Source organism: Canis aureus, chromosome 2 (assembly GCF_053574225.1).
Source record: "Canis aureus isolate CA01 chromosome 2, VMU_Caureus_v.1.0, whole genome shotgun sequence".
Taxonomy (NCBI): domain Eukaryota; kingdom Metazoa; phylum Chordata; class Mammalia; order Carnivora; family Canidae; genus Canis; species Canis aureus.
Genome location: NC_135612.1, coordinates 15176379 through 15201760, shown reverse-complemented (window position 1 = coordinate 15201760; position 25382 = coordinate 15176379). Strand labels below are relative to the sequence as shown.

Genomic DNA, 25382 nt, shown 5'->3' with positions numbered 1-25382 from the left:
GGAAATGCAAGCTGGTGTAGCCACCCTGGAAAACTGTGTGGAGGGTCCTCAAAGAGTTAAAAATAGAGCTACTCTATGAGCCAGCAATGGCACTACTGGGTGTTCGCCCCAAAGATACTGATGTAATGAAACGCCGGGACACCTGCACCCCACTGTTTGTAGTGGCAATGTTCACAATAGCCAAACTGTGGAAGGAGTCTCGGTGCCCAACGGAAGACGAATAGATAAAGAAGATGTGGTCTATACACACAGTGGAATATTACTCAGCCAACAGAAAGAACGAATAGCCACCATTTGCTTCAACGTAGATGGAACTGGAAGGTATTATGCTGAGTGAAATAAATCAATTGGAGAAGGACAATCGTCACATGGTTTCACTCATACAGGGGAATATAAAACTAGTGAAAGGGATTATAAGGGAAAGGAAGGGAACTGAGTGGGAAAAATCATAAAGGGTGATAAACCATGAGAGACTCCTAACTCTGAGAAACAAACAAAGGGTAGTGAAGGGGAGGCAGGCAGGGGGATTGGGGTAACTGGGTGATGGGCACTGAGGAGGGTGCTTGACGGGATGAGCACTGGGTGTTATATGTTGGCAAATGAATTTAAATTTAGGGCAGCCCCGGCGGCTCAGCGGTTTAGCGCCACCTTCAGCTCAGGGCATGATCCTGGAGCCCGGGGATCGAGTCCCACGTCAGGCTCCCTGCGTGGAGCCTGCTTCTCCCTCTGCCTGTGTCTCTGCCTCTCTCTCTCTCTCTCTCTCCTCTCTGTGTATTCTCATGAATAAATAAATAAGATATTTTTTTAAAAAATGAATTTAAATCTAAAAAATGTAAAAAACAAAAACAAAATAAAACAAAAAAAGGTCTAAAATCGATACCCTAACCCTCAACCTTTGAAAAATAGAAAACGTAAACTAAATCCAAAGTAGCAGAAGGAAACAATACAGATTAAAATTGAAGTAAACAAAAAGAGAAGAGAAAAACAACAGAGAAAAATCAATGAAACGAAAGTGGAGTCTTTGAAAAGGTAAACAAAGTTGACAAACCTATAGCTAAACTGATACCCCATTTCAAAAAGAGAGAAGACTCAAATTATTAAAATTATGGATGAAAGTGGGAACATTACTGACCTTAGAGAAATAAAGAGATTATAAGAGGATACTATAAATAACTGTATATTATTAAATTATATAATCCAGACCTAACAAACTCCTAGAAAGATACCAAGTAATGAAATGACTGAAAATATATTAAAAATTATATATATGTCATAGACCTATAATGAACAGACTGAAATTAATAATCAGAAACCACAAAAAGAAATCCAGGGCCAGGTGGCTTCATTGGTGAATCCTACCACGTATTTAAAGAAGAATTAACACAAATCCTTCACAAATCCTCCTAAAAAATAGAAGAGAGGACACTTCCCAACTCATTCTCCCTGGCCATTATTTCCCTAATACCAAAACCAGATAAAAATATTACAAGAAAATAAAAGTATAAACCAATAGCCCTTAGGAATAGAAAGGCAAAAATACTCAACAAATAGAACTGAATCCAGCAACATGTGAAAAGAATTATACACCATGACTAAGTAGGATTTATCACAGGAATGTAAAGTTGAATCAATGCAAGAAAATGAATCAATGTAATACACTTTATTAATAGATTAAATAACAAAAACTACATCATGCTCTGAATAGATGCAGAGAAGAATGTGTTGAAATCCGACACCCTTTCATGATGAAAAACTCTCAACAAACTAGGAATAGAACCCACAGCTGACCTCATACTTAATGGTAAAAGGCTGAAAGCTTTGCCATTAACCTCAGGAACAAGACAAGAAGGTCCATTTTTAACTCTTCTATTCAACACTGTACTGAAGTTCTAGTCAAGGCAATTAGGTAAGAAAAATAAATAAAAGACATCTAGATTTGAAGGAAAGGAGTAAAACTATCTTCACTTATAGATGACATGATCTCCTATGTTGAAAACTCTAAAGGAATTCTACAATGAAAAATCCAAACTAAGGAGTTAATAAATACCTTCAACAAAGTTTGTAAGATATCAGACCAAAAAATAAAAAACAATTTTATTTCTATATGCTAGCACTGAAGTGAAATGAATTTGAAAAAGAAGTTAGGAAAAATTCCATTTACAATAGCATAAAAGAATAAAATACTTAGGAAAAACTTAAAAAGAGGTGTAAAGGCATTCACTGCAAATTACAAAACCTCCTTCCAGAAAACTGACTTAGACCTAAATAAATGAAAAGTCCATGTCTTATGGGCTGAATGATATATTAATGTTAAAAGTGGCAATACCTCCCAAATTAATGTACAGGTTGGACGCAATCCCTATCAAAATCTTAGCTACTTATTTTGCAGAAATTAACAAACTGATCTTAAAATTTATATGGAAATGCAGGGATCCAGAAATTAGTAAAAAAAAAAAAAACAATTTTGAAAAAGAAAAAGAAAACTCACATTTCCCATTTTTTCAAGCTTACTACAGAGCTTCAGTAATCAAGACTGTGTGATAGGATAGGGTTAACGATAGACATATAATCAATGGAATAGAATTTATAGTCCACTAATAAACCCATACATGTCTGATTGTTTATGAGAATTTCAAGAAAATTCAATAGTGAAAGATAAGTCTTTTTAGGAAATGTTGGTCAGACAACGGGATGCCAACATGCAAAGAACTGTCAGACTACTCTATCACAAGATATACAAAAATTAACTCAAAATGGATCAAACACCTAAATATAAGCACTAAAGCATATAAAATTTTTTAAAAATATAAAAAAATCCTCTTGATCTTAGGTTGGGCAGTGGTTTCTTACATAAAACACTAAAAGCAGAATCAACAAAACAACAGGGTAATGTGGATTTCATAAAATTTAAAAATTCGTGCTTCAAATGACACCATCAATATATTTTAGGTCTCTTTATTTCACCTAAGATACGAGTTAGGGCACCAGTCATTCTGTGCTATTTGTAATCACTGATTTGCTTACAACTCTCAACCCACTAAACTGAATCTTTTTTTTTTTTTTTTTAAGGTTTTATTTGTTTGAGAGAGACAGAGAAAGAGTGTGCATCTGAGCATCTGGGTGAGTGGGGGGAAGGGAGACAGACAGAAAATCTTTAAGCAGACTCCCCAAGGAGCAGGGAAGAGGAGCTGGATGATCCCATGACCTGACCAGAAGCCCAAGAGTCAGATGCTTCAACAACTGAGCCACCTAGGACCCCTGAAACTGAATCTTCCTAAGATCAGGCTGTGCCTTCTGAATTTTTACATCTTAGTACCTAATTAAGTGGTTGACACAGAGGAAGCACAAAAGTTAAAAGAGAGCACAAAGTGTGATGCGCAGATTTTTGATGGAATCCTAGTATACTTTCATAGGGTTCAAAAGTTCAAAACTATTTTCATGATAATAAGTCATATGCCATTCACTAGGTTGACATTTGTACTAATAGTGCAAAAGCAACGATGCCCAAGCCCAGACTGAAGTCTCCGAACTGTGTTAGTTATATCAGTTTTCTATCGATGCTCTAATTACTTCCCCTTATGTGCCATAAGATCACAGAAATATATTATCTTACAGTTCTCTAAGTTAGAAGTCTTAAAATGGGTCTCACCAGGCTAAAAGGAAATGGTCAGGAGAGTTGCATTCCTTTCTGGAAGCTCTGAAGAGGATGCATTGTTTCCTTGCATTTTGTAACTTGTAGAAGCTGCTCTCATTCCTTGGCTCATGGCCCACTTCCTTCATTTTCTATTTAGCTCTGTGGGTTGAGTCCTTTTCATACTGGATTACTCTGAATTCCTCTTCAGCCTCCTTCTTCCACTTTTGAGAAACACTGTGATTACACTGGACCAATTTGGATAATCCAGGATAATCTCACTATTTTAAGGTAAACTGATTAGCAACTTTAATTCCTCTTTGCCCTATAACCTAACATATTCACAGGTCCCAGAAATCAGGATGCAGGCATCTGGGGGAGGGGAGACATTATCCTGTTTACCACTGTAGTCATATTTTTGTAATATAGAATGGAATAAGAAGAAAAGCCAGGTTTACTTAACAGTGTCTTCGATGAGGCAGTAAAACTTAGTAATGTTATTAACTCAACCTTTGAGTGCACCACACATTTTTTCAAAATTAACCAAATTGAGCTCTCACTTCAAGGAAAACTTTAGACAGCATTTGTTGCCAATGATAAAATTAGAGTTTTCAAAGCAAAAATAAGAATTTAGGAAAATTCACATATTGTCAAAAGGACAGTTTCCCAATATTTTAAAAATTTTCCTGATGAGACTGCTGGTAATGTTAACAAATACTATTTTTTGATACATATAATAAAATGTGTTAATATTTGGAAGATCAGCTTACCTCAATGAATCAGTATTTTCCACATAGCCAACGCATTATTTAACAAAATCATGATTGTAAGAGTCATTCAAAGTGCAAGATGGACCAAGGACATTTTAAAGTTACAGATTACAAAAAGTTCACTGACAGGGTTTCAGATATCACATCGCAATTAAACTTAAACACCACTTAGTAAGTTTGGGTATAGGATCAAAGAAAAACATTCACAATTATCTGAAAAGACCACTTAAATACTCCTCTTTTCCAACTATATGTCTGTCTGTATGAGGTTGGATTTTGCTTACTTATTTCAACCAAAACATATCACAACAGTCTGAATAGAGAAGCAGATCTGAGAATTCAGTTTTCTTCATTAACCCAGACATTAAAGACATTGCAAAAACTAGAAATGATGTCACTCTTCCAGTAAAACTTTCTTTGGGAAAACATAACCATTAAAAAAACAAAAAAAAAAACAAAAAAAAAACTCTATATGTTAACATGTAAGCCTTTATTATTGAATTAACTACTTTTTAAACATTTAGTTTTAATTTAAAATATAAAGAATGGAAGAAGGGGTCCATTTATAAAGAGCCCCAGTCCCAAATTCTTTTGCCAGTCAAATCTGTGATTAGCAGACAGAGCTCATCCTTTAGGAGGTAAATATCCCACAGGCATTTTTGAGGGCAGTTATGAATATATGCTGAAAAAGGAAAGAATTGATGTTTTTCGAAATTGTAAAGGAATAAATTATTATGTGGATTATATACCAAACTTGCATTTTAAAAATATTTAGTGAGCTGAAGTCTAAAAAAGCCAGGAATATGGATAAAGTATGTCATGACAACAAAGTACAGAATAATACTGGCTGGTATTAGTAAAAATTAAGACTTCATCAGTAGAACGCTCCTCAAAAAGAGGTCCTATCACTCCTCAGTTTACATTAGGTAAACTCCAGATTTACACTGTTGGATTAGATGTGTTCCTCAAAGGGAAAATGGAAAGTGAATTCAGGTGACGTGGCATGGCTGCTGACTGCTAGAAACAACTTCTTCAGCTGTACCACCTCTCTGACACTGAATGGTCAGGAAAGACCTTTCCAGTCAATCTTAGCAAACACATAATGAAAGTGACAGAAAAGGGCGGCCATGGTAACCAACTAGAAAATAGAGTAATTATGTCCCCTAAACAGAGCAAACAAAAAGTCTTTTCTTGGAAGAATGATTAAAAAAAAAAAAAAAAAAGAGCCCTAAATTTAGATCCTTAAGACCTAACTTTTGGCTCAAGTCACGTTTCCTGAGCTATCTAGGCAAGTTAAACTACCTCTTTAGTCTTCATTTCCTTATGTGAGATAAGAAAATTACTCTAAATCTCTTGCTTTAAAATTCGACTGTAATTCACAGTAACACGTTTTATATCCAAATCTTAACATCACAAAAATCTAAATTAAAAAGGCAGGTTAGTACTCACCAAATTGATGGATTATAATCTGCCATTTGAAAAGCATTGAACTGATTGGTGTTTACAATTGCTTATTAAGAACAACAAAAGTGGGAGGGGTGACCTTCAAAAGTATACTATGATTTTTTTTAACCACAGAGGTCTCTTTGGGAGGAAGAAAAATGGATATTCATGTTTGGGCTAATATTCAAACTATGGATATTAACATTACTCAGGTCTTTGGAATTGTCGTATTTATTGGCTACCTGAATTTAGAAATTTAAACAGCATATTGTTTACCCAATGTCAAAAAATCAGTTGCTTAGCTAATGTTTATATTTCCAACTGTTAGTTGGAACTTTTGATTCCTTAACTGTTCTCTGGCTAACAAAACTGTACTATAAAATATAAGAAGTTGTTCATCTAAGAACATATACCTTAAATGTTAATAATGTCACTATCTGGCAAGGATTGTACTTTTCTTAGAGGTTGGGACAGGCTGTCAGTCAAGAGTTGAAATTTAAACACACTTGTAAATTACAGCATGTGACAACTATCAATTATTTTTACCAATAGCTAACATATTTAACACTGTGGCAACGTGAGATTCCTCTAACAGATGACTTTGGAACACATATCCCCCAATGGGCTTTTAAAGCCTTATTAGAAAGTGCAGCAGTTTGACATTCTTCTCCACTCTTTCTTCCCCTCTCCCTTTCTCCTTACCTTTTCTCCTTCCCAGGTTGCCTGACTTGCAGTGAGTGAGGCCTGAAGGCACTTCCCTTCCCTCTTACTCTTGCTCCCTCTCCTTTATCCTTCGCAGGCCTTTTCTCCAATAAACCTCTAGCACATCTACTCTCCTCTTAGCATCTGCTTCTCTGGGAATTTGAACAAAGAAACTGAGTGCTTGCTTATAAGTACAGCCACCATCTATGCATCACTATTTAATCTTTACACAAGGCTTATGAACACATTATTATTTCCATTTTACAAATAAGGAAACAAACATTAAGAGCAGAAAAGTCACTTTCCCAGAGTCACACAACTAGAGACAGGCATGCGATTTGAACTGTTTGACTTCACAAGAGCCCCGGACCTTATTTTATTAAATAGGCTCCACACTGGGTGTGGAGCCCAATTCAGGGTTTACACTCAACGACCCCAAGATCAAGTCCTGAGCTGAGATCAAGAGTCAAATGCTTAATTCACAGAGCCATCCAGGTGCCCCCCATCCCAGTTATTGGAAAGCAATTAGATTACATTAAGCCTCAGCAAAACTAGACAAATCCCTAGTAACATTTTTCCTGATGCCTATGTGCTTTCACACACTATTACACTTCATCCTAACAAATTTATAAAGCTGATATGCCACTTGACAGATGAACAAATTGGGGCTCAAAGAATGTAATTAACTCCTTCCAGATCATATGTAAGCTCATGACTTTGAGTTCAATACCAGGTTTTCTTTGAATTCAGCTGCTTTACATTATACTGCTTTGCCTAATTAATCAAAATGACAATGTCTTTTGTCCGTTTAGTTTTAGCTAATTTTCTTGAGAATACTGAGCAAAGAATCCACCAAATGATTTAAAGAGCTATATATGTTTCATATACATATACAGTATAGATACTCCACTAGCAACTTAAATTATTTCCTGACCACCTATCTCAGCTACTTGTACTTTAACCAAAGTTTACAGGAAACTAGTTGAAGCTCATTTCAAAAACCTATCTCCAATAACATACCAGTGGTTGAGGCTGGGAGGCAGTGTTCTCTTCACACCTGACTCAACTGCAATCTTTTGAGTGCAGCATTTTCCTGAACCAGAGTCACCTGATGAAGGGAGTCAGAAGTCTGCTGAATCACTTCTAATGATTAACCCCTGGTTGTTTTCCAGCCTCTAAAAGGGCACAGCCTAGCAGTTATGCACAGTAGGTCAGTCAGAGCCGAATGTCAAAGTAACTCAGTAGTGTATTCAAATATTGGAAGGCGGGTGATATAGGAGTATTTTGGTGTTGTTTTTGCTGTTTGTTGTTTTTCTGCAGGTGGAGCATGTGGTAGATTTTTCAGAAAGGGCAATACTAGGGATCTGGGCGCAAGCAGGTCAGGAAGAGAAGACCCAAGAATAACAACACCATCGTGGAGGTCCTGGAGCCAGTTGTGGGAGGAGAGAGCTAAGGGGCCCCTACCCGATCCACGGGGTGACTTTAGATGGGCCCACAGAGGGCCAGGTGCTTGATTAGAGTCACAGGGAGGGGCAAGGGCCATGGAGACAACAAGAGGTAGAAGACTCCACAGCCTGAGAGAATCCCCACCCCCCAAGCCAGAGCCTCCAATGCCATGCCAGTGAGGTGTAGGGACTAACTGGCAGGTGCTGGGCTGTGGCTGGAGTAGAATCATGGGCAATTTTTCATTTCTTTTTCCTCTTAGCTTTGTATAGTCTCATTTTTAACCTATAACACCTGGGAGTTGGATTAACTGATCTATAAGGTCCTTTCCGGCTATAAAATCCTAACTTCAGCTAACTTCTAAGTATTAATCTGAATATTTGAGAAATGATCCTCCGAGAAATCAATTTCCCTGAGTATACACCTAGTTAGTAGATGAGCCAGGATTAAAATCCAATTGGAGGCAGTATAGCAAAGTGGTTATGATAATGGGTCTGAAGCGAGCCATCACAACTCTGGCACTTAAGGACTATGGTAACATAGGACAATTTACAAAGCTCATCTTGGCTTCAGTTTTCTCATCTGTAAAACAACGATAATAATACTTATCCTATAATTCTGTGAGAGTAAATGTAACACTGCATGGCAAAGAGTAAGCCATGGCAAAGACTAAGATAAATACTAGGTATTCTCTTATCTCCTATCTCATTGTCCAGTCTTCTTTGCAGGTGACCACACAGACTTTATGGATGAATGTGGAATGGACATTAAATTTTGCCATTAAAGTGAGTAACAGTAAGTATACATTTATATGGTAAGATGCTTTATAAAGACGCATGTACAAATACTTCTCTACGGATAAATAACATTTTAAGAAGGAATCAGTCTTTCAATAAATGTTTATTGAGCCTCTACTATATGCCAGATACAGACACAGTGCTAAATGCTGGGTATGAGATAATGAACAAAACAGATACAATCTCAATCTTCATAAGCACTGAAATTTGATTGAAAACAAAATATCCCTGTGAGATCTACCTGTGGGATATGCAAAGCAAATTATATTTGACATGGTGACAAATGTAAAAAAAAATGCACATTAGTATGAGACTAGCTGTACATCTATATTTGTTTCTATACAAGATATTTTTTATAATTAAGTTCTATGTTATTTATAATGGTCACTTCAATGAGATTCTTAATTCTCTGACAATTAGGGAAATTAGGCTATTTCTATTTCTCTACATAAAGTAGAACACTGGAATAGATATGTTTAATTAAGGATACTCCCTTAAAATGTGTGATAAGCACCATCTGTCTGAGGGTTACATGAATGAAATATTACTGTTTTGCTAATCACCAGTAAATAACAATTCCTTAGAGGGCATCGTGAAGTTCAGTTTTAGTAAGTTTGTGCTCATTCACTCATTTCTTTTTCCTCCACACACATCATAAGCATGTGTATGTGTGCTCGCATGCATGCAAAACTGACTAAAGAGACATCGGTATTCAGGACTTAAGAGTCACCTATATACTGATGGTCTTGAGATTATTTATATTTGAGTGAGGATGATAAAATTGGCCAAGAATCAATCTAGAAAAGAAACTGAATTATTCGTATGTCAAAGTTACTCTATGGCGATGCCCTGAATACTTAACTGATTAAGTTAATGCTCAATACATTGACCTAAGGAATCCCCTAATCCATTAACACATCCCTAAAAATCTCTTTAAAGTCAGGTTTTGCTATCATTTGACTTTGAATGTGACCTATTACCTAGCCAAGTTTACCTGAGTAAAAAGAATAATTCATGTTGGGATTAGTTAGGAGTATAAAGCACAGTAAAAAGGGCGAAAGTTTGGAGTCCAGTCAACTGTGTTCAAATCTCAATTGTGTCATTTAATTAAATAATGTGTGAAGAGGTCTTTCAGTCTCAGTCACAATGTCTTTGAGTCTCAGCATAAAATGTTTACAAACTAGCAGTAATAGGATTTTTCTTGTAGGACAGTAGTAACTTTAATATAAAAGTGCCTGGCAAACTCTATCTATTTGCTATTTGTGGTATGAGAGGTTGGCTGTATTAACATGAACACAAATCGAGAGCAAGAATACAAAAAAAACAAACAAACCCACAAAACCCTGCCTCTCTAAAAAGCTAGCTGCAATACTGAAACAGACAACTTCCCTTAAGTTACGAGTCCTTTCAACTGGAGAAATAACAAAAGATCAAATAAATCTGGCAAAACTGGGACTGAATGAGAAGATCATAAAGTTGGATGAACTATTAACCAACAAGATTAGAATATCAATGTGCTGTCCTAAATATGGTTGCATTGATCAAAGGGGAACAAGGAAATTTGGCTGGTGCATCAGGGGCTTTCAACTTAACACATTCCATTTTCCTTTATGGTAGAGTAATTCTGAGAACTCTTTTGGGGGCAACTGGATGTTTTGGGGATCAAAATTAGCTGCCTTTTAGGGGGAGGAGTGATTTAAATACAAGGTGGTGAGGGAAACTGCACCTTACTACTTAACCGAGGAAACTGCATTACACAAGAAAGAAGTAGCCATGGTTCCCTACATCACAGTGTTCAAATCTTCAGTGGAAGGAACACCTTTTTCCTCACGTCATCCGTCCGGAGGAAGTAATTTATCTCTTTAAAACTATTGTGGTTACCTCTGACCTCCCAAATTCTCCTGAATCCTTCATTATGTAGGAAACCTAGAGCAGAGGATGAGAGCACCCGTCCTGAAAGCACATCTACTTCTGGGAGCACAGGTTTCCAAAAGCTACAACGTGGATGGCAAGCCCCCTCAGCCCGTGGTGGTCAGGGAAACAAAGCCCCCTTCTTACCCAATTCAAACAGCGGCGGGAACGTATAATTTCTAAACCTGAACGACGCCCTCACCCCCACGTCTAAAACGTTAAGAGGTGCAACCTCGGGCAATGGAAACGGTACCCAGGACAAGGATGGGAAAGTAGCTCTCGGGAATCAAGGGGGACTCAGTCCTGCCAATAGGACGGTAACGACACTCCTTGAATGTTGGGGCGGGGGCCGAGGAGGGCGGGGGTAAGGTTCGGTGCTACAAGCCGCGGTATATATACATCGTCTTCGGCCTCGCTTGCAGACCCGAGGTCAAGCTCCGAGTTGGGGAGCGATCCTGCGGGGGGAGGAGGAGGAGATAAGCCAGGATCCCAGGGCCTTTTGCAGCAGAAGCAGCAGCAGCAGCGGTCAAGCGCCCCCAGGGCTCGATGCAGACTCCTCCCGCTCACTTCTGGGTCCCGCCAAGATGCTACACGGCGCCCCGACCGGCCAGAAACATCAAGCCCAGGAGGCAACGTTGAAATAAAAAAATAAAAAAATAAAATAAAAAATCGCTTACCGGTGTCCCACGTCTGGCGCCGAAGTAGCAGAAGCCCGGGCCCTCCCGCCACAGCGCTGCCAGGCACCCGCTCAGACCACCCTGACGACGGCTCGGGAGCGTCACTGACAACCACCCGGAAGTGCTACCTCCGCTTCCGGGGCAGCCTTGCGCGCGGCGGGAAATTATTTCCCAGAGCCCGGATTAGTGAGGCGGCGAGCGCTGCGGCGGCAGTCGTCTCCCCGGTCCCCACGGCCACCCGAGGGAAGCAGCCCAGGCTCGCCGGCAGGGAAGGTAAAGGGCCTCAGCTCGGAAGACGCAGTGTCCCCTGGCGCCCTGGGGAGGTCTCTCCCCGCCCCCTCCACCCCGTGCCTCCAAAGTTTCTACGGCTCCCGGCTGTGAGGTTGGGAGGGGGCCGGGGTTGAGCGCCGCGGTGCCCGCTTCTCCTGCGTCCTTCCGCGGCCCCCGGCCGGGCCCCGCCGAGCTGTGCGCCCGCAGCCCCCGCCCCGCTGCGCCCCGGCCGCCGCCGGCACTGCCGCCAGCGCGTCTGCAGCGCGGGCTGCGGCGGCTGCCCCCGCCTCCCGTTGGCGCAGCTCGGCGGCTCCCGCCAGGAAGGCGGCTCGGCTTCCCCCGCCAGGAAGGCGCTAGGCCGCCCGCGTCTCCCGTTTCCATAGAACCCGCTGGGACGCCTCTCGCGGGAGTCTCTTGGCTGCTTGTCATGATGGAGCGTCGGTGCAGGTGGCCGGGATCCCCCCCCTCCCCCGCCGGAGGCCCACCTACCAGTGACGGGGGGAAATGGGGTCAGTCTTGTCTCCCCGGTAGCATTTGTTAACAGACCCGAGCGGTCCGGATCCCTGCTCTGCGGCGGCTGCATGCCTTTAAACCTCCACACACACACTCTTCCCCTAAAAGAAGGATGGACGCGCCTGGGGGTTGTACTGTCTCAGCTGCCTGAAGGCTGGGAACGAGCCTAGAGGATTATCCTGAGATCTCTTCCACTTCCAAAGTCTCTGGTTAATACTGAAAAACAGAATTGATTTGTCACGGATGCTCCCTATCAGGATTTGACCTCGAAATTAGATGGAGCTTGTTTTTGGAAGCGACAAGCCCCCCCTCCGCCCCCCCTTTTTTTATGATTCTATCCCCCCACTCCTTGTTTTTTTTTTTTTTTTTTTTTCTTTTTCCTTCCCCGTTGAGACCTTAGGAATGAAGATTTAAATTGACGGTGTACGGATGACGGAGTGCCTTGTGAACTTTTCGGTTTCTGTGGTTAAGTTATGCCTCAGTTCCTAGGAGTATGTGACGATGTGCAAGACGTTCCCGTTTCAGGGACGTTTTGCTTGTATCGCAGGTGTTCAGCACGTACATTGAATGCCGGCGGTGGGTTTTTATATAAGGGGGTTAATCTGATTATGTCCAACTTAAAAGGGTTATTCTTGATTTAAATGGCCTAGGATGTTTTAAATACTTGAATGTGGAAGTTATTGTGAAGACAATTAGCCTTCGATAAATACAAATCCGCCCCTTTTTATATCTGTTTTCTAAATCCAGATCTCCCCCCCCACCCCCTTACTGACTTAGGTTCAATTGGAGGATTGACTGTTTTCCTGCTTCCTTAAAGCAGAAAGCATAAGTCAGGTGAAAGCCTTTGAAACAGTGGTGAAATGTGGTTACCTTTCATAATCGAAATCAAACGTTTTGTGATTTGAGATGAGTATCCACAGTTTTCACTAATGTCCAAAAGCAGTTGGGTTCTTTGGAAAACTAGTCGTGTGACATTATTAATCAGACAGTGTTTTTCTGATTCATTATTCTAAGATAGGCTTTTCACTGCTTAAACAATTTTCAAAATGAACTGTTGCATGTAGACTGAATAATAAAACCTGAAGAAGGTGAGGAACCTGTTTCTCAGTAATACAACTATAATGGAATATTATGTAACCCTTGAAATCGACTCTCCATAAATATGCTAATGGAAGTGGTATGCTGCCCAATTTCTAACTTTCTAAGGACGTCTTACTGCCTAAAAGTAAAATATTCCTGAAACTTTTAAGTTGACTTAGTTTTTACTTTATATCGAAATTATATTTATGTAGGCTGTTTTGTTTATTCTTGATGAAGCTCATATGAATTAGTCTGGTGATTAATTCATACACGATCCGTTTGGAGAAGAAAATGATGAAAATTTCCTTTTCCGTAAGGAAAACAAAATGGCACTCTTTAGTTCTTAAAAATGTTTTGAAATTTTAGACCTTGGTCTTATTTTTATAATTGTGCTTAAATATTTTCAGTAATACTCATCGTCTAAATATCTCCTCAGCCTCCTAGTAGATTTCCTTTATAGCAGTGTATTTTTTTCTTGCTAAAAGGAGATTACTTTGTAAAATTATAAAGTGGTTAAAAGTATTAGACTAAGGGATCCCTGGGTGGCGCAGCGGTTTGGCGCCTGCCTTTGGCCCAGGGCGCGATCCTGGAGACCCCGGATCGAATCCCACGTCGGGCTCCCGGTGCATGGAGCCTGCTTCTCCCTCTGCCTGTGTCTCTGCCTCTCTCTCTCTCTCTCTCACTGTGTGCCTATCATAAATAAATAAATAATTAAAAAAAATATTAAAAAAAAAAAGTATTAGACTAAATTCTGAAATTTAAGTCAAAGTGGTATCGTAGAAAAGGCATTAACTTTTGCAGAAACAGGCAGATCTTTGCACTGAACCTTGATTTGGCCATTTTGCCAGCTGTGTATCCACGAGCTAGTTTCTTAAATGCTAAGATTCCCCAGTATCCTCGTCTGTGTAGGGAGGGTAAACAACACTTATATTGTCCATGAGGAAATGAACTAACATGCAGTGGGTAGACCATAATAGGTTCTCAATAAAAGTGAACTCCTGCTTGTTCACCTTACATACCATGCTCCTACTAAGTAATTAAAGCAGGGATCCCTGGGTGGCGCAGCGGTTTGGCGCCTGCCTTTGGCCCAGGGCGCGATCCTGGAGACCCGGGATCGAATCCCACATCGGGCTCCCGGTGCATGTAGCCTGCTTCTCCCTCTGCTTGTGTCTCTGCCTCTCTCTCTCTCACTGTGTGCCTATCATAAATAAATAAAAAAATAATAATAATAAAAATAAAAAAAATTAAAGCAGGTTTGACTTTCATCCCCTATGGCTAACCAGCATAGACTGTCCGTTCTTTGTTCCCTGAGCATTGTCTCTCTTGTCCATTTTGTTCCCTTAAGGGCCCCTTTATCCATAAAAGTAGTATCTCCAGTTCAGCCTGTTCATTGTATGGTACTGGATGGATTGAACATCTCTGGAAGTCCTCTTAGTCTGTCATTTCTTCTTCACCGCAGTCATTTGGCTGCAACTTCTTCATTTCCTCCCTCTCTTCAGTCACCCTGAGCAAACTGCTTCTTTCCCAAATCATGCCAGTAAAGTAAAAGTGTCCCTCAGGTCTCACTACTGGGGATCTCAGTCCCATAACTATACACATATGCACACACACATAAACACACATACTCCGTATCTGTAAAGGAGGAATCAGGAAATGGACACTACATCTTTAAGAAAAATTCCAAAGGCCAGCTGAATGATATTAAGCCAAAGGCCTAATTTGGCTCCTAGGCCAAGAGGGTACAGAATTCCTAAACTCCACTTGATGTTCTAGCGTTCAGAGCCAAACGATAGTTTACTCAATATGAATACAGTGATTTGTATCACCGTATGTATGCATTTTGCAATATTGGTTAAAACAGAGATCCAGTGCTTTGACCTTTTTCACTTATTTACTTACCAGTTAAATGCTTTAGATAAGAGAAACCATGAAAATCTTAAAATTATTAAAGCAGCAATATTGATTATATTCAAGTGTTGATATATCCTTTTGAGAATAGGGAATTTTCAAAGATTTTCTTTAGATTTAAAATCAGAATAGAAGTAGATTTAAAATCAAAATGTCTCACTAGAACAACATTAGAAGCCATTAGTTTTCAACCTGGTGGCCTTGAAATGCATATTCACCGGAATGGAAGAATGATCACAATATAATTTTAAATAAAAATTTAGATACAGAACTACATAGTAATCTCAATTTTGTTTTATATATGTATTTTTTTCACACATACATAAAACATTAAAGTCATACCTCTTTCCCTGCCCCCAGATGTTAACAGTGGATTACTGGGAGCAGGGATTAGAGGTGACTAATCTTCCTATATTCTTTGTAGTATTTTTTAAATTTTCTATAATCATGGATTAATTAAAGTTAACTAGAAATTTTTTCGGGTATTCTTTACTTCTTAAATGCAAATAAACTTTTTAGTTTAATCCTTTGTCTTAGTTATTATCATACTAATAGAGTGCATTATATTTTCCAAATTCTGATATCCTATGGCTGATCATAAAATCATTTGTAATGCGGAGTAGCATTTCCTGTCACAAACCTTGTTAAGTACCCTTGCCTCTGTTTTTTGGGGTCACTCTCTTCTTTTAGTGAACTGTTAGACCCTGTTTTTTTTATTTTCCGTCCCGAACCAGACCTTTGCATTCATCTATATTCCTGCCTCTACTTTTCCCGGACTTCTCTTTTCAACATACTGTGTGTGTCCTATTCAAATATGTTCTAGCTGCGTATTCTATTGTAAAGAATTCATAGGACCTAAAAAACTGGTACATAATAAAATGTTCTTAATTATGATGAGTGCTATAGGTTTATTTGCATTTCTAACTAGCACCAACTGCAGAGGAATTTCAGGCATCAGGGATAGGCCCATGTGGGAGATATTTTGGGAAAGTCCACACCACAGAGACAGTTGCTTTCTCTGCATAAATGCCAGCTCTGTTCACAGTCATTATCTCCTTAGTTGTGTGTATTATATGGTTCAAGGTAAGTAACTGGATATTTTTTTAATCACTACAACATTTAAAAAATTACTGCAAAAGCATTTTTTTATAACTGAGAATTTAGTATACAATTTTTCACTATTTGACAGTAAAGATAAAGCCTTTAAATAAATGCTTTCTTTTTTTTTTTCTTTTGTTGGGTTAGGATAGTATGTTCTGATAAATGCCTGAAGGACCACCCCCTACAAGTTCTAGAAAAAGCTATAATTTCCCTAGAAATACCAATGATAGAATTATATTGCAGTGCGTTGATTTACTTTCTTGTGCTAGAAGACGTCTAGCAATTAACCCTTGATCCCTATACCCCAGAACATATCACCCACACAAAACTTGACCCTATTTATAAGGACTTTGAATGATTTCAGTCATTAGTAGGTGTTAAGCTGATAATATATAGGCTTTCCTTGGATTCATTGACATATCAGGCTATTGTTTCTTGTTTTCTTAATTCTGCAGGGTTATAGGAACAACTATTACGCTGCCAATTTTATAAATAAAAACAATTCTACCCATATATCTCTATGCGGCTATTTCTGTATATACAGCTATCAATTTTTTGTGTATCTGTGGGGGTTCAATCTCTGATCCCGCCTGTAAATTTGTCATAGGATATGGTATTAAAAAGCTTTGCTGAATGTATTGTAAACTTTTCTCTCCAGTAGATCATTTGATTATGGGATGCTCTTCAATTATGTTCTTAGAATTTGTTTTTAAGAAATTGTGCTAGTTACTGTGCTATCACTAGGATTCACAGTTCTATGAAAGATTAGCCAATAGCCCAGGTTTTCTGATAAACTTGTGAGTAAATGCCATGTGTTCTGATTTTTAAAAAAGATTGCTTGGTTGATTTGAGAGTGAGAAAGAGTACAGCAGGGAGAGGAGCAGAAGGAGTGGAAGAGAATCCCAAGCAGACTCCTCCCAGAAGAGCTCCAACATGGGGCTCAATCCCAAGACCCGACATGGTGTCCTGAGCCAAAACAAGGGTCAGCCACTTAACCAAGTGAGCCACCCAGGTACCCCGAATTGTTTTTTGTTTTGTTTTGTTTTGTTTTTTAAGATTTTATTTATTCCTGAGAATACACAGAGAGAGGCAGAGACACAGGCAGTGGGAGAAGCAGGCTCCATGCAGGGAGCTGGACGTGGGACCAGATCCCGGGGCTCCAAGATCATTCCTGGGGCTGAAGGCGGCGCTAAACTGTTGAGCCACCTGGGCTGCCCCGTGATTTCATTCATTCATTCATTCATTCATTCATTTTTGCGATTTCTTTTTTAATATTTGTATTTGCAGAATGTTTGAATCAGGACATCCTCTTATTTCACCTGTATTTCTTCCTTTTCCTCTTGCTTGTTTAGTTTCAGTTTCATATTTTAATTGTTTCTCAGAGGAAAGAAATTGCATTAAAAAAACTTTCCTGAATTCTACCCTTAAGCACAGTTGGTTCGCTTTAATTTTACTGTGGACTCTTGCTTTAACAGAAAATGCTGTTAAATATACAAAGTGGGTGTATTTGTTCCATTAAAAAGACAATATGAGGGATGCCTGGATGGCTCAGCGGTTGACCATCAGCCTTCGGCTGAGGTCCTGATTCCAGGATCAGGTCCCACATCGGGCTCCCTGCGTGGAGTCTACTCCTGTCTCTGCCTATGTCTCTGCCTCTCTCTGTGTCTCTCATGAATAAGTAAATAAAATCTTTAAGAAAAAAATTTAAAAATGAAAAGAATATAATTAAGATAAAAGTTTGCATGATACACATCCAAATCATTTAATAATTATGTATCAAAATGTGTTAAAGTGTCAATTATAATAAACATTCAAATTGTGAAATAGCAGTTAATTAATCTAAAAGAAGAATATTGTATGATAATTTTTTCCCTTATAGTTCTATATAACATACATTTAGTTCTCAGGAAGCAGAAGAATAAAATTTAAAGGCCAATCTTTAAAACTTTCTGGATGATAGTATTACAGTGATCTTTTTTTAATTGCTTTCTGTATGTATATTCCAATTATTTAACAGTAGTTTCTGTATGTTAGTATTTTGGGATAGCCAGACAGGCAAGATTTTACCTTTTTTTTTTTTTTTTTTTTTTTAAGATTTTATTTATTTATTTGAGAGAGAGCACATTTGGAGGAAAGGAGAGGGAGAGAGGGAGAATCCCAAGCAGGCTCCAAGCTCAGCACAAAGCCAGACTCCGGGCTTGATCTCAGGGTACTGAGATCAAGAGTTGGACACTTAACTGATGGACTTAGGTGCCCCAAGATTTTAGGTTTTTAAAGCTAATCAAACTTTCCTTTTTTGGCAACATTTTTTGATATAGCTTATGAAATAGCTTTTTGAAACTTTAAAATATATACATAAGTGTAGTAGGTAATACAAATATGGCAAAAAACACTTGTGTTCCTCTGATAAAAGTGGCTTTCAAGAAATATAAAACCAATTAGATTGCCTTTCCATTAGAATACCAGAATGATATTAAGATATGTTGAATTTCACTTACCTAGTATTTAACCCATCATTTTCTTTTTAAATTATTTTTTAATGCTTTTATTTAAATTCCAGTTAACTTACAGTGTAATATTGGCTTCAGGTGTACAGTATAGTGATTCAGTACTTCATACATCATCTGGTGCTCTTCACAAGTGCACTTCTTAATCCCCAGTATCTATTTAACTCCTCTCCCTCTAGTAACCAGCAGTTCTCTAAGAGTCTTTTTCTTGGTTTGCCTCTGTTTTTCCTCCCCCATTGGTTTGGTTTGTTTCTTAAATTCCGCATGAGTGAAATCATACAGTTATTTGTCTTTATCTGACTGACCTTCTTTCAGAGAATACTGTCTAGCTCCATTCAAGTCGTTGCCAATAGCAAGATTTCCTTCTTTTTGATGGTTGAGTCCATTATATCTAGGTCTATAGGTAAAGATATCTCACATCTTTATCCATTCATCAGTCAGTGGACACTTAGGCTGTTTTCCATGATTTTCCTGTTGTAGACAGTGCTGCTAAAAACATCAGGGTGCATATATCCCTTTGAATTAGTTTTTTTTTTTTTTTTTTTTTTTTATTCTTTAAGTAAATGCCTAATACTGCAAATCCTGGATCATAGGTAGTTCTGTTTTTACTTCGTGAGAAATCTCTATACGGTTTTCCAGAGTGGTTTCTCCCACTTGCATTCCCATCAACAGTGCAGAAGGGTTCCCCTTTCTCTGCTTCCTCACCAATACCTGTTGTTTCTTATGTTGTTGATTTTAGTCATTCTGATGGGTATGACATGATACCTCCTTATAGTTTGGTTTGTATTTTCCTGATGACCAATGATGTTGAGCATCTTTTCATGTGTCAATTGGCCATCTGGATGTCTATTTTGGAAAAATAGCTTATTTGTGTCTTCTGCCCATTTTTAAATTGGATTATTTGGGTTTTGGGTATAGAATTTGGTAAGGTATTTATATATTTTGGATGCTAATATCCAAATGTTTGGATACCCTTTATCAGATAAATATCATTTGCAAATGTCTTCTCCCCTTCCTAGATTGCCTTTTAGTTTTATTGTTTTTTTTGTTTTTTTTTTTTTCTTTCTAGATGTGCAGAAGCTTTTTATTTTGATGAAATACCAGTAGTTTCTTTTTGGCTTTGTTTCCCTTGCCTGACGTGACCCATCTAGAAAGAAGTTATTGCCTGTGTCCTCCTCTAGGACTTTTATGGCTTCAGGTCTCACATTACAGTCTTTAATCCATTTTGAATTTATTTTTGTGTATTCTATCAAAAAGTGATCCAGTATCATTCTTTCGCATGTTGGTATCCAGTTTTCCAACATCATTTGTCAAAGAGACCTTCTTTTTCTCATTGGATATTCTTTCCTGCTTTGTCAAAAATGTGACTGTGTAGTTGTGGGTTCATTTCTGGGTTTTCTATTCTGTTCCACTGATCTACGTGTCTCTCCTTGTGCCAGTACCGTACTGTTTTGATCACTAAACTTTTATAATAGAACTTGAATTCCGAAATTGTGATGCCTCAAGCTTTGCTTTGCTTTTTCAAGGAGGACCTACCATTTTCTTTTCTTTTTTTTTTTTTTTTAATTATTTGTTTATGAGAGACACAGAGAATCAGAGACATAGGCAGAGTTAGAAGCAGGCTTCCCTCAAGGAGCCTGATGGGGGACTATATCTGAGGACCACAGGGATCATGCCCTGAGCCAAAGGCAAACAAGTGCTCAACCACTGAGCCGCCCAGGTGTCCCAGGACCTATCATTTTCTAAAGGAAACTTGCTTAAAGGATTTATTTACTTCCTTAAAATTAATAGAATTTCTCCCTCATTATGGTCATCTGCCTTATAATCCACTTGCGGCTTTATTGTCTATGTGTTAATATATGTTCTGCATCAGACTAAATCATTATTTTGAGCAACAGAGCATATTCTTTGTAAAGATTTTATATATTACCAGTCTGTACTAATGGATAGTATCATTCAGGAACTATGTCCTATTTCCCATAAAATTGGTTTAAAAATTGGTGATTAATACAGGAAGATTTCCTTCAGCAAGACGCCATTTACATTTTATTTACTGATGATGATATTACACATGAATGATTTTTCATAAGACACCAAGTTCTATTATGTACATTGTATATATAGCTTTGTATCAGAGCCTTTAAACTTTTATTTTTTATTTTATTTTTATTTTTTTAAGATTTTATTTATTTGAGAGGGAGAGGTAGAAGCACAATCCCTGGGAGTCTGACATGGGTCTTGATCCCAGGACCCTGGGATCATGACCTACCTGAGCTGGAGTTATACAATTAACTGAGCCACCTACACACTTATATTTTTATTCTAATATTTATTTGATCATTTATTTTAGAGAAAGAGAGAGTGCTTTGGGAGTAGAGGTAAGAGCAGAAGGAGAGGGAGAGAGAAAATACTCAAGCAGCTCCCCGATGAGTCGTGGAGCCCAACATAGGCCTCAATCCCAAGACCCTGAGATCATGACCTGAGCTGAAATCAAGAGTTGGCTGATAAGCCAATTGAGCCACCTAAGCACCCCAGAACCTTTTAACTTTAAAAAATGTGTCATTGAAGAGCCTTATCCTTAAGACACTTTATGTTCTCTATCTTTAATTTTAGGATTTTAGAGGATCAGTGCATTATATCCCTTTGTCTCTTTTGGAGCCAATAGAGAAATAAGAAAGTGATATTTTGGGATCAAAATAACAGCTTTTTTTACTGAATAAAAGTTGGTTTGGAGGAGGTAGTTATTTCATGTTTTGTTGTTTTGTTTTGTTTTTGAAGATTTTAATTTATTTAGAGTGCCCAAGCACAGAGGGAGGGGAGAGGGAGAAGCAGACCTCCTGCTGAGCAGGGAGCCCTACACTGGACTCAATTCCAGATCCCAGGATCATGACCCAAGCCAAAGGCAGATGCCTAACCAACTGAGTGGCTCAGGTACCCTGGAGGAGGTAGCTTTGTGCAACTCTAGTGTGCTGCCTTTTTTTTTTTTTTTCCATTTCCCCTAGTGTGCTACTTAATACATAATCTCTGAAATTCATTTACTCATGAGGCTTTAAGACTACTACTGGCAGCTTCTTAGGACAGGTCAAAAAGCATTAATAGGAACTATCTTTGCAAGTATGCAGGTATGTCTAGCAAAGCATATCCATTTAGTTCTCTCAAGCAACTTCTCCCAAAACAAGGAGTGATGATGAGTAGAGAGATAAACCAGGTGTACTTACTCTTAGCTGACATCACTCAAAGGAAAGGAAGGTTCACTCTTAACCCTTAAGCCTTAAATTGTTCATAGACTTTTTTTGACATTTTACTCAAAAATGAATTTCACCTTTTACATAAACACATATATGTATGTACTTCCTATGTTTTTAGTATCTATATATATTTAGTCTTTTTTTTTTTTTTTTAAGATATTATTTATCCATGAGAGAGAGAGAGAGGCAGGCAGAGACACAACACAGGCAGAGGGAGAAGCAGGCTCCATGCAGGGAACCCGACGTGGGACTCGATCCTGGGACTCCAGGATCAGGCCCTGGGCCGAAGGCAGCGCTAAACCGCTGAGCCACCCAGGATGCCCCTATATTTAGCCTTTGACAATAGAATTTCTATAAAGAACTCTTTTCTTTATACACTTGTCTTTTCTATGTAACACTTGTTACCAGTTGTTTCTTACTATTCATGGACTCAAGTATAATTTTTTAGTTTCCTTTTAATTGTCTGTAAAGAGTTCAACTGTTTTTGCTCTATGGCATTAATTAAACACTAATCTACAGCTATAGTGACAAAATTGTTAGAGAAATGGAAAATTACCAATTTCTGTAGTCCCTGTTTTCATCATCTATAAAAAGAAACTAAATTTTGTCTAAGATGCTATCAGTTCTGAAGTTCTAATGTCATTAAAACAAAATCCTGTATTCTCATTAAAAATACTGTGAGGTATTGTCTTTCTTGCTTAAGAAATGTGCCATTTCAGGGGCAGCCCCGGTGTCTCAGCAGTTTAGCACCACCTTCTGCCCAGGGCCTGATCCTGGAGACCCAGGATCGAGTCCCATGTCGGGCTCCCTGCATGGAGCCTGCTTCTCCATCTGCCTGTGTCTCTGCTTCTCTCTCTCTCTTTCTGTGTCTGTCCTGAATAAATAAAAAAAAAACTTTAAAAAAAAAAATGTGCCACTTCAAATACAAGTGCTTCATGAACTACAGTTATATGGGTATTAAGGTCTACATAAATTTGAAAACTGGGATCCCTGGGTGGCGCAGTGGTTTAGCGCCTGCCTTTGGCCCAGGGCGTGATCCTGGAGACCCGGGATCGAATCCCACGTCAGGCTCCCGGTGCATGGAGCCTGCTTCTCCCTCTGCCTGTGTCTCTGCCTCTCTCTCTCTCTCTCTGTGTGACTATCATAAATAAATAAAAATTTAAAAAAAAATAAATAAATAAATTTGAAAACTATGATTTTTCTCAGTCTACTTTCTAGGTGATGAAATTAACATATAGCAGAGTTAGGAAATGTAGATTGGGAATAGAATCCAGGGTCATTGTATGTACTTATTATCCTAACATAGTTGGTGTAAATGCTGTGGGAACATGAGTTCTATCAACTTCTGTAACAGAAGTTTATGTACTTTCCAATATTTGTCCAGAAATATTTTAAAAATTGTTATAAAATTTGATCAGGTTTCATTGTGCACAGGGTACTTGTTTCAGAAGTTCTTAGCAAAAACAGTGCTTTTAAAATGAAGCTAGTATCACTATACTAACATTTATGTAGGTAACTTTCTGAAGAATTTTATTCATTCATCACTGTGTTTTAGTGTCAATGTAGGAATGCAAACTTCTTTTTTTCTTTTTTTTTCTTGGAATGCAAACTTCTGACATTCAGACCGCAAAACAAATTTATTTACCGTCACGTTTATTTGGATGCCTTAGTGTCTTGGTGGTTGCCTTTGGCCCAGGGCGTGGTGGTCCCGGAGTCCCCAGATGGAGTCCCACATCAGGCTCCCCTCAAGGAGCCTGCTTCTCCCTCTTCCTATGTCTCTGCCTCTGTGTGTCTCTTGAATAACTATTTATTTATGTTAGAGAAAGAGAGCATGTGAGTGGGGCAAGGGGCAGAAGGAGAGGGAGAGAGAGCATCCTCAAGTGGACTTTGTGCTTAACGCGGAGCTGGACATGGGGCTCAATCCCAGGACCCTGAGATCATGACCTGAGCTAAAATCAAGAGTCGGATATTTAACTGACGGAACTACCCAGGCACCCTGGGAAGATAAGTTCATAAACCAATTTCTCTTGCACATAAGCAGTCTTAATGTTTGTATTTACAATAAAGCCTTATATGTTTCATTCATTATATGTTTGTTTTTTTATCACTCATAGTTAAGAAAAAATAATTATGTCAATCCTGTGAATAATTATCTTTAACATATGTTATCTTCTTTATGTGTATATATGTTAGATGGAAGATGGTGCCCCAAAGCATATCATCCAAATGACAGGATTTAAGATGGAAGAAAAGGAAGCTCTAGGCAAATTGCTTTTAAAACTAGATTGCACTTTTATTAAGAGTGAGGTGAGTACAGAAACTTATAAAATATTTAAGAGAGACTTGAAAAATAATACTGGCCTAAGAATGATAAAGTGCCCTCTTGATATTATAAGAATAAAGTGAATGTGCTATAAAAGACATCTTACTAACATTTTTTCATTTGCATTTTTCCTTCCAGAAATACAAAAATTGTACACATCTTATAGCTGAACGCCTGTGTAAAAGTGAAAAGTTTTTAGCAGCTTGTGCAGCAGGTAAATTAACTACTATTCTCCCTTGAAAAAATCTTCATGTTAGAAAAATGGACCTTATTCTCTGTAAGATAGTATGGTTATTATATCAAACATAAATCTGGTTTTATCTGAATATTTTTCTGAAATATTTATTAAAATATTTTTTCTTATTTTTCTAAGTAGAACTTTGTAAAACATGAAAATGTAACAGAGGCAAGAATACTTATTTTACCAAAGATTTATTGTGTTTTATGTCAGAAAAAGATTTTTAACAAAAACATTGGGCACAACAATAACCCTTCCCCCCCCCCCCCCATAAAAACTGCTTTTGTCAGTCTCAGCTGTTTTCAGTCAAGTTTGTTTTCTTTATCTGTCATTGGAAAGAATTTTTGTTCTCCTTCTGCCTCCCCTCCCATCCATGCTATCAAGCAATGATCTATTTTTTACTGAGATTTTAAATTCCATAAACTCAGCTTAGGAGTTAGTGTCATCCTCTCTCTGTCACCCTTGATGTTCCTTTTTAGTTTCCTCTACTGTGATTGAGCTAGCATATTATTAGTCCACTGATCATCCAAAAAAAAAAAAAGGATATTTAACTCACTGAATTTACTATTTTTTAGAGTAATTTACTAGAAAGATATTTGGATTTATTATCTCCACAAAAAAAAAAAGAACATATTTTCCCTGCTGTTGAGAAAAATGACCAATACCAAGATAAAAGAACTACAGAATATTATTACTTTGAAAAATTCTCTGTCAGTAAATTTGTTTTTTAAAGTGTAATATTGCTGTAAACATGATTAAAGAAGTTTTTAGCATAGGAAGAGTGATGTAAATTTCAGCCAAAATGGTGAATAATAATAAC

The 25382-nt window shown here is 38.2% G+C and overlaps 2 protein-coding genes across 7 annotated transcripts in view; one reads left to right on the top strand and one right to left on the bottom strand.

Annotated features, from left to right (window-relative positions):
- The window catches only part of KIAA0825 (KIAA0825 ortholog), a 380540-nt gene extending 368703 nt beyond the window's left edge, over window positions 1-11837 (bottom strand). The window contains exon 1 of one of the 4 annotated variants that reach the window (XM_077864520.1): window positions 11375-11837. The gene's annotated coding sequence lies outside the window, so the exon portion shown is untranslated. Of the gene's footprint in view, window positions 1-7566; window positions 7651-11374 lie in introns of those variants that run through there. The other 3 variants (XM_077864518.1, XM_077864511.1, XM_077864514.1) reach the window with 3 other exon arrangements.
- SLF1 (SMC5/6 complex localization factor 1) overlaps window positions 3799-25382 on the top strand; it is an 84467-nt gene continuing 62883 nt past the window's right edge. The window contains exons 1-4 of one of the 3 annotated variants that reach the window (XM_077864521.1): window positions 3799-3922; window positions 8718-8774; window positions 24195-24308; window positions 24463-24538. In XM_077864521.1, the coding sequence (XP_077720647.1) occupies window positions 8739-8774; window positions 24195-24308; window positions 24463-24538 (226 nt within the window). In that variant the 5' untranslated portion in view covers window positions 3799-3922; window positions 8718-8738. Of the gene's footprint in view, window positions 3923-8717; window positions 8775-11493; window positions 11648-17079; window positions 17259-24194; window positions 24309-24462; window positions 24539-25382 lie in introns of those variants that run through there. The other 2 variants (XM_077864523.1, XM_077864522.1) reach the window with 2 other exon arrangements.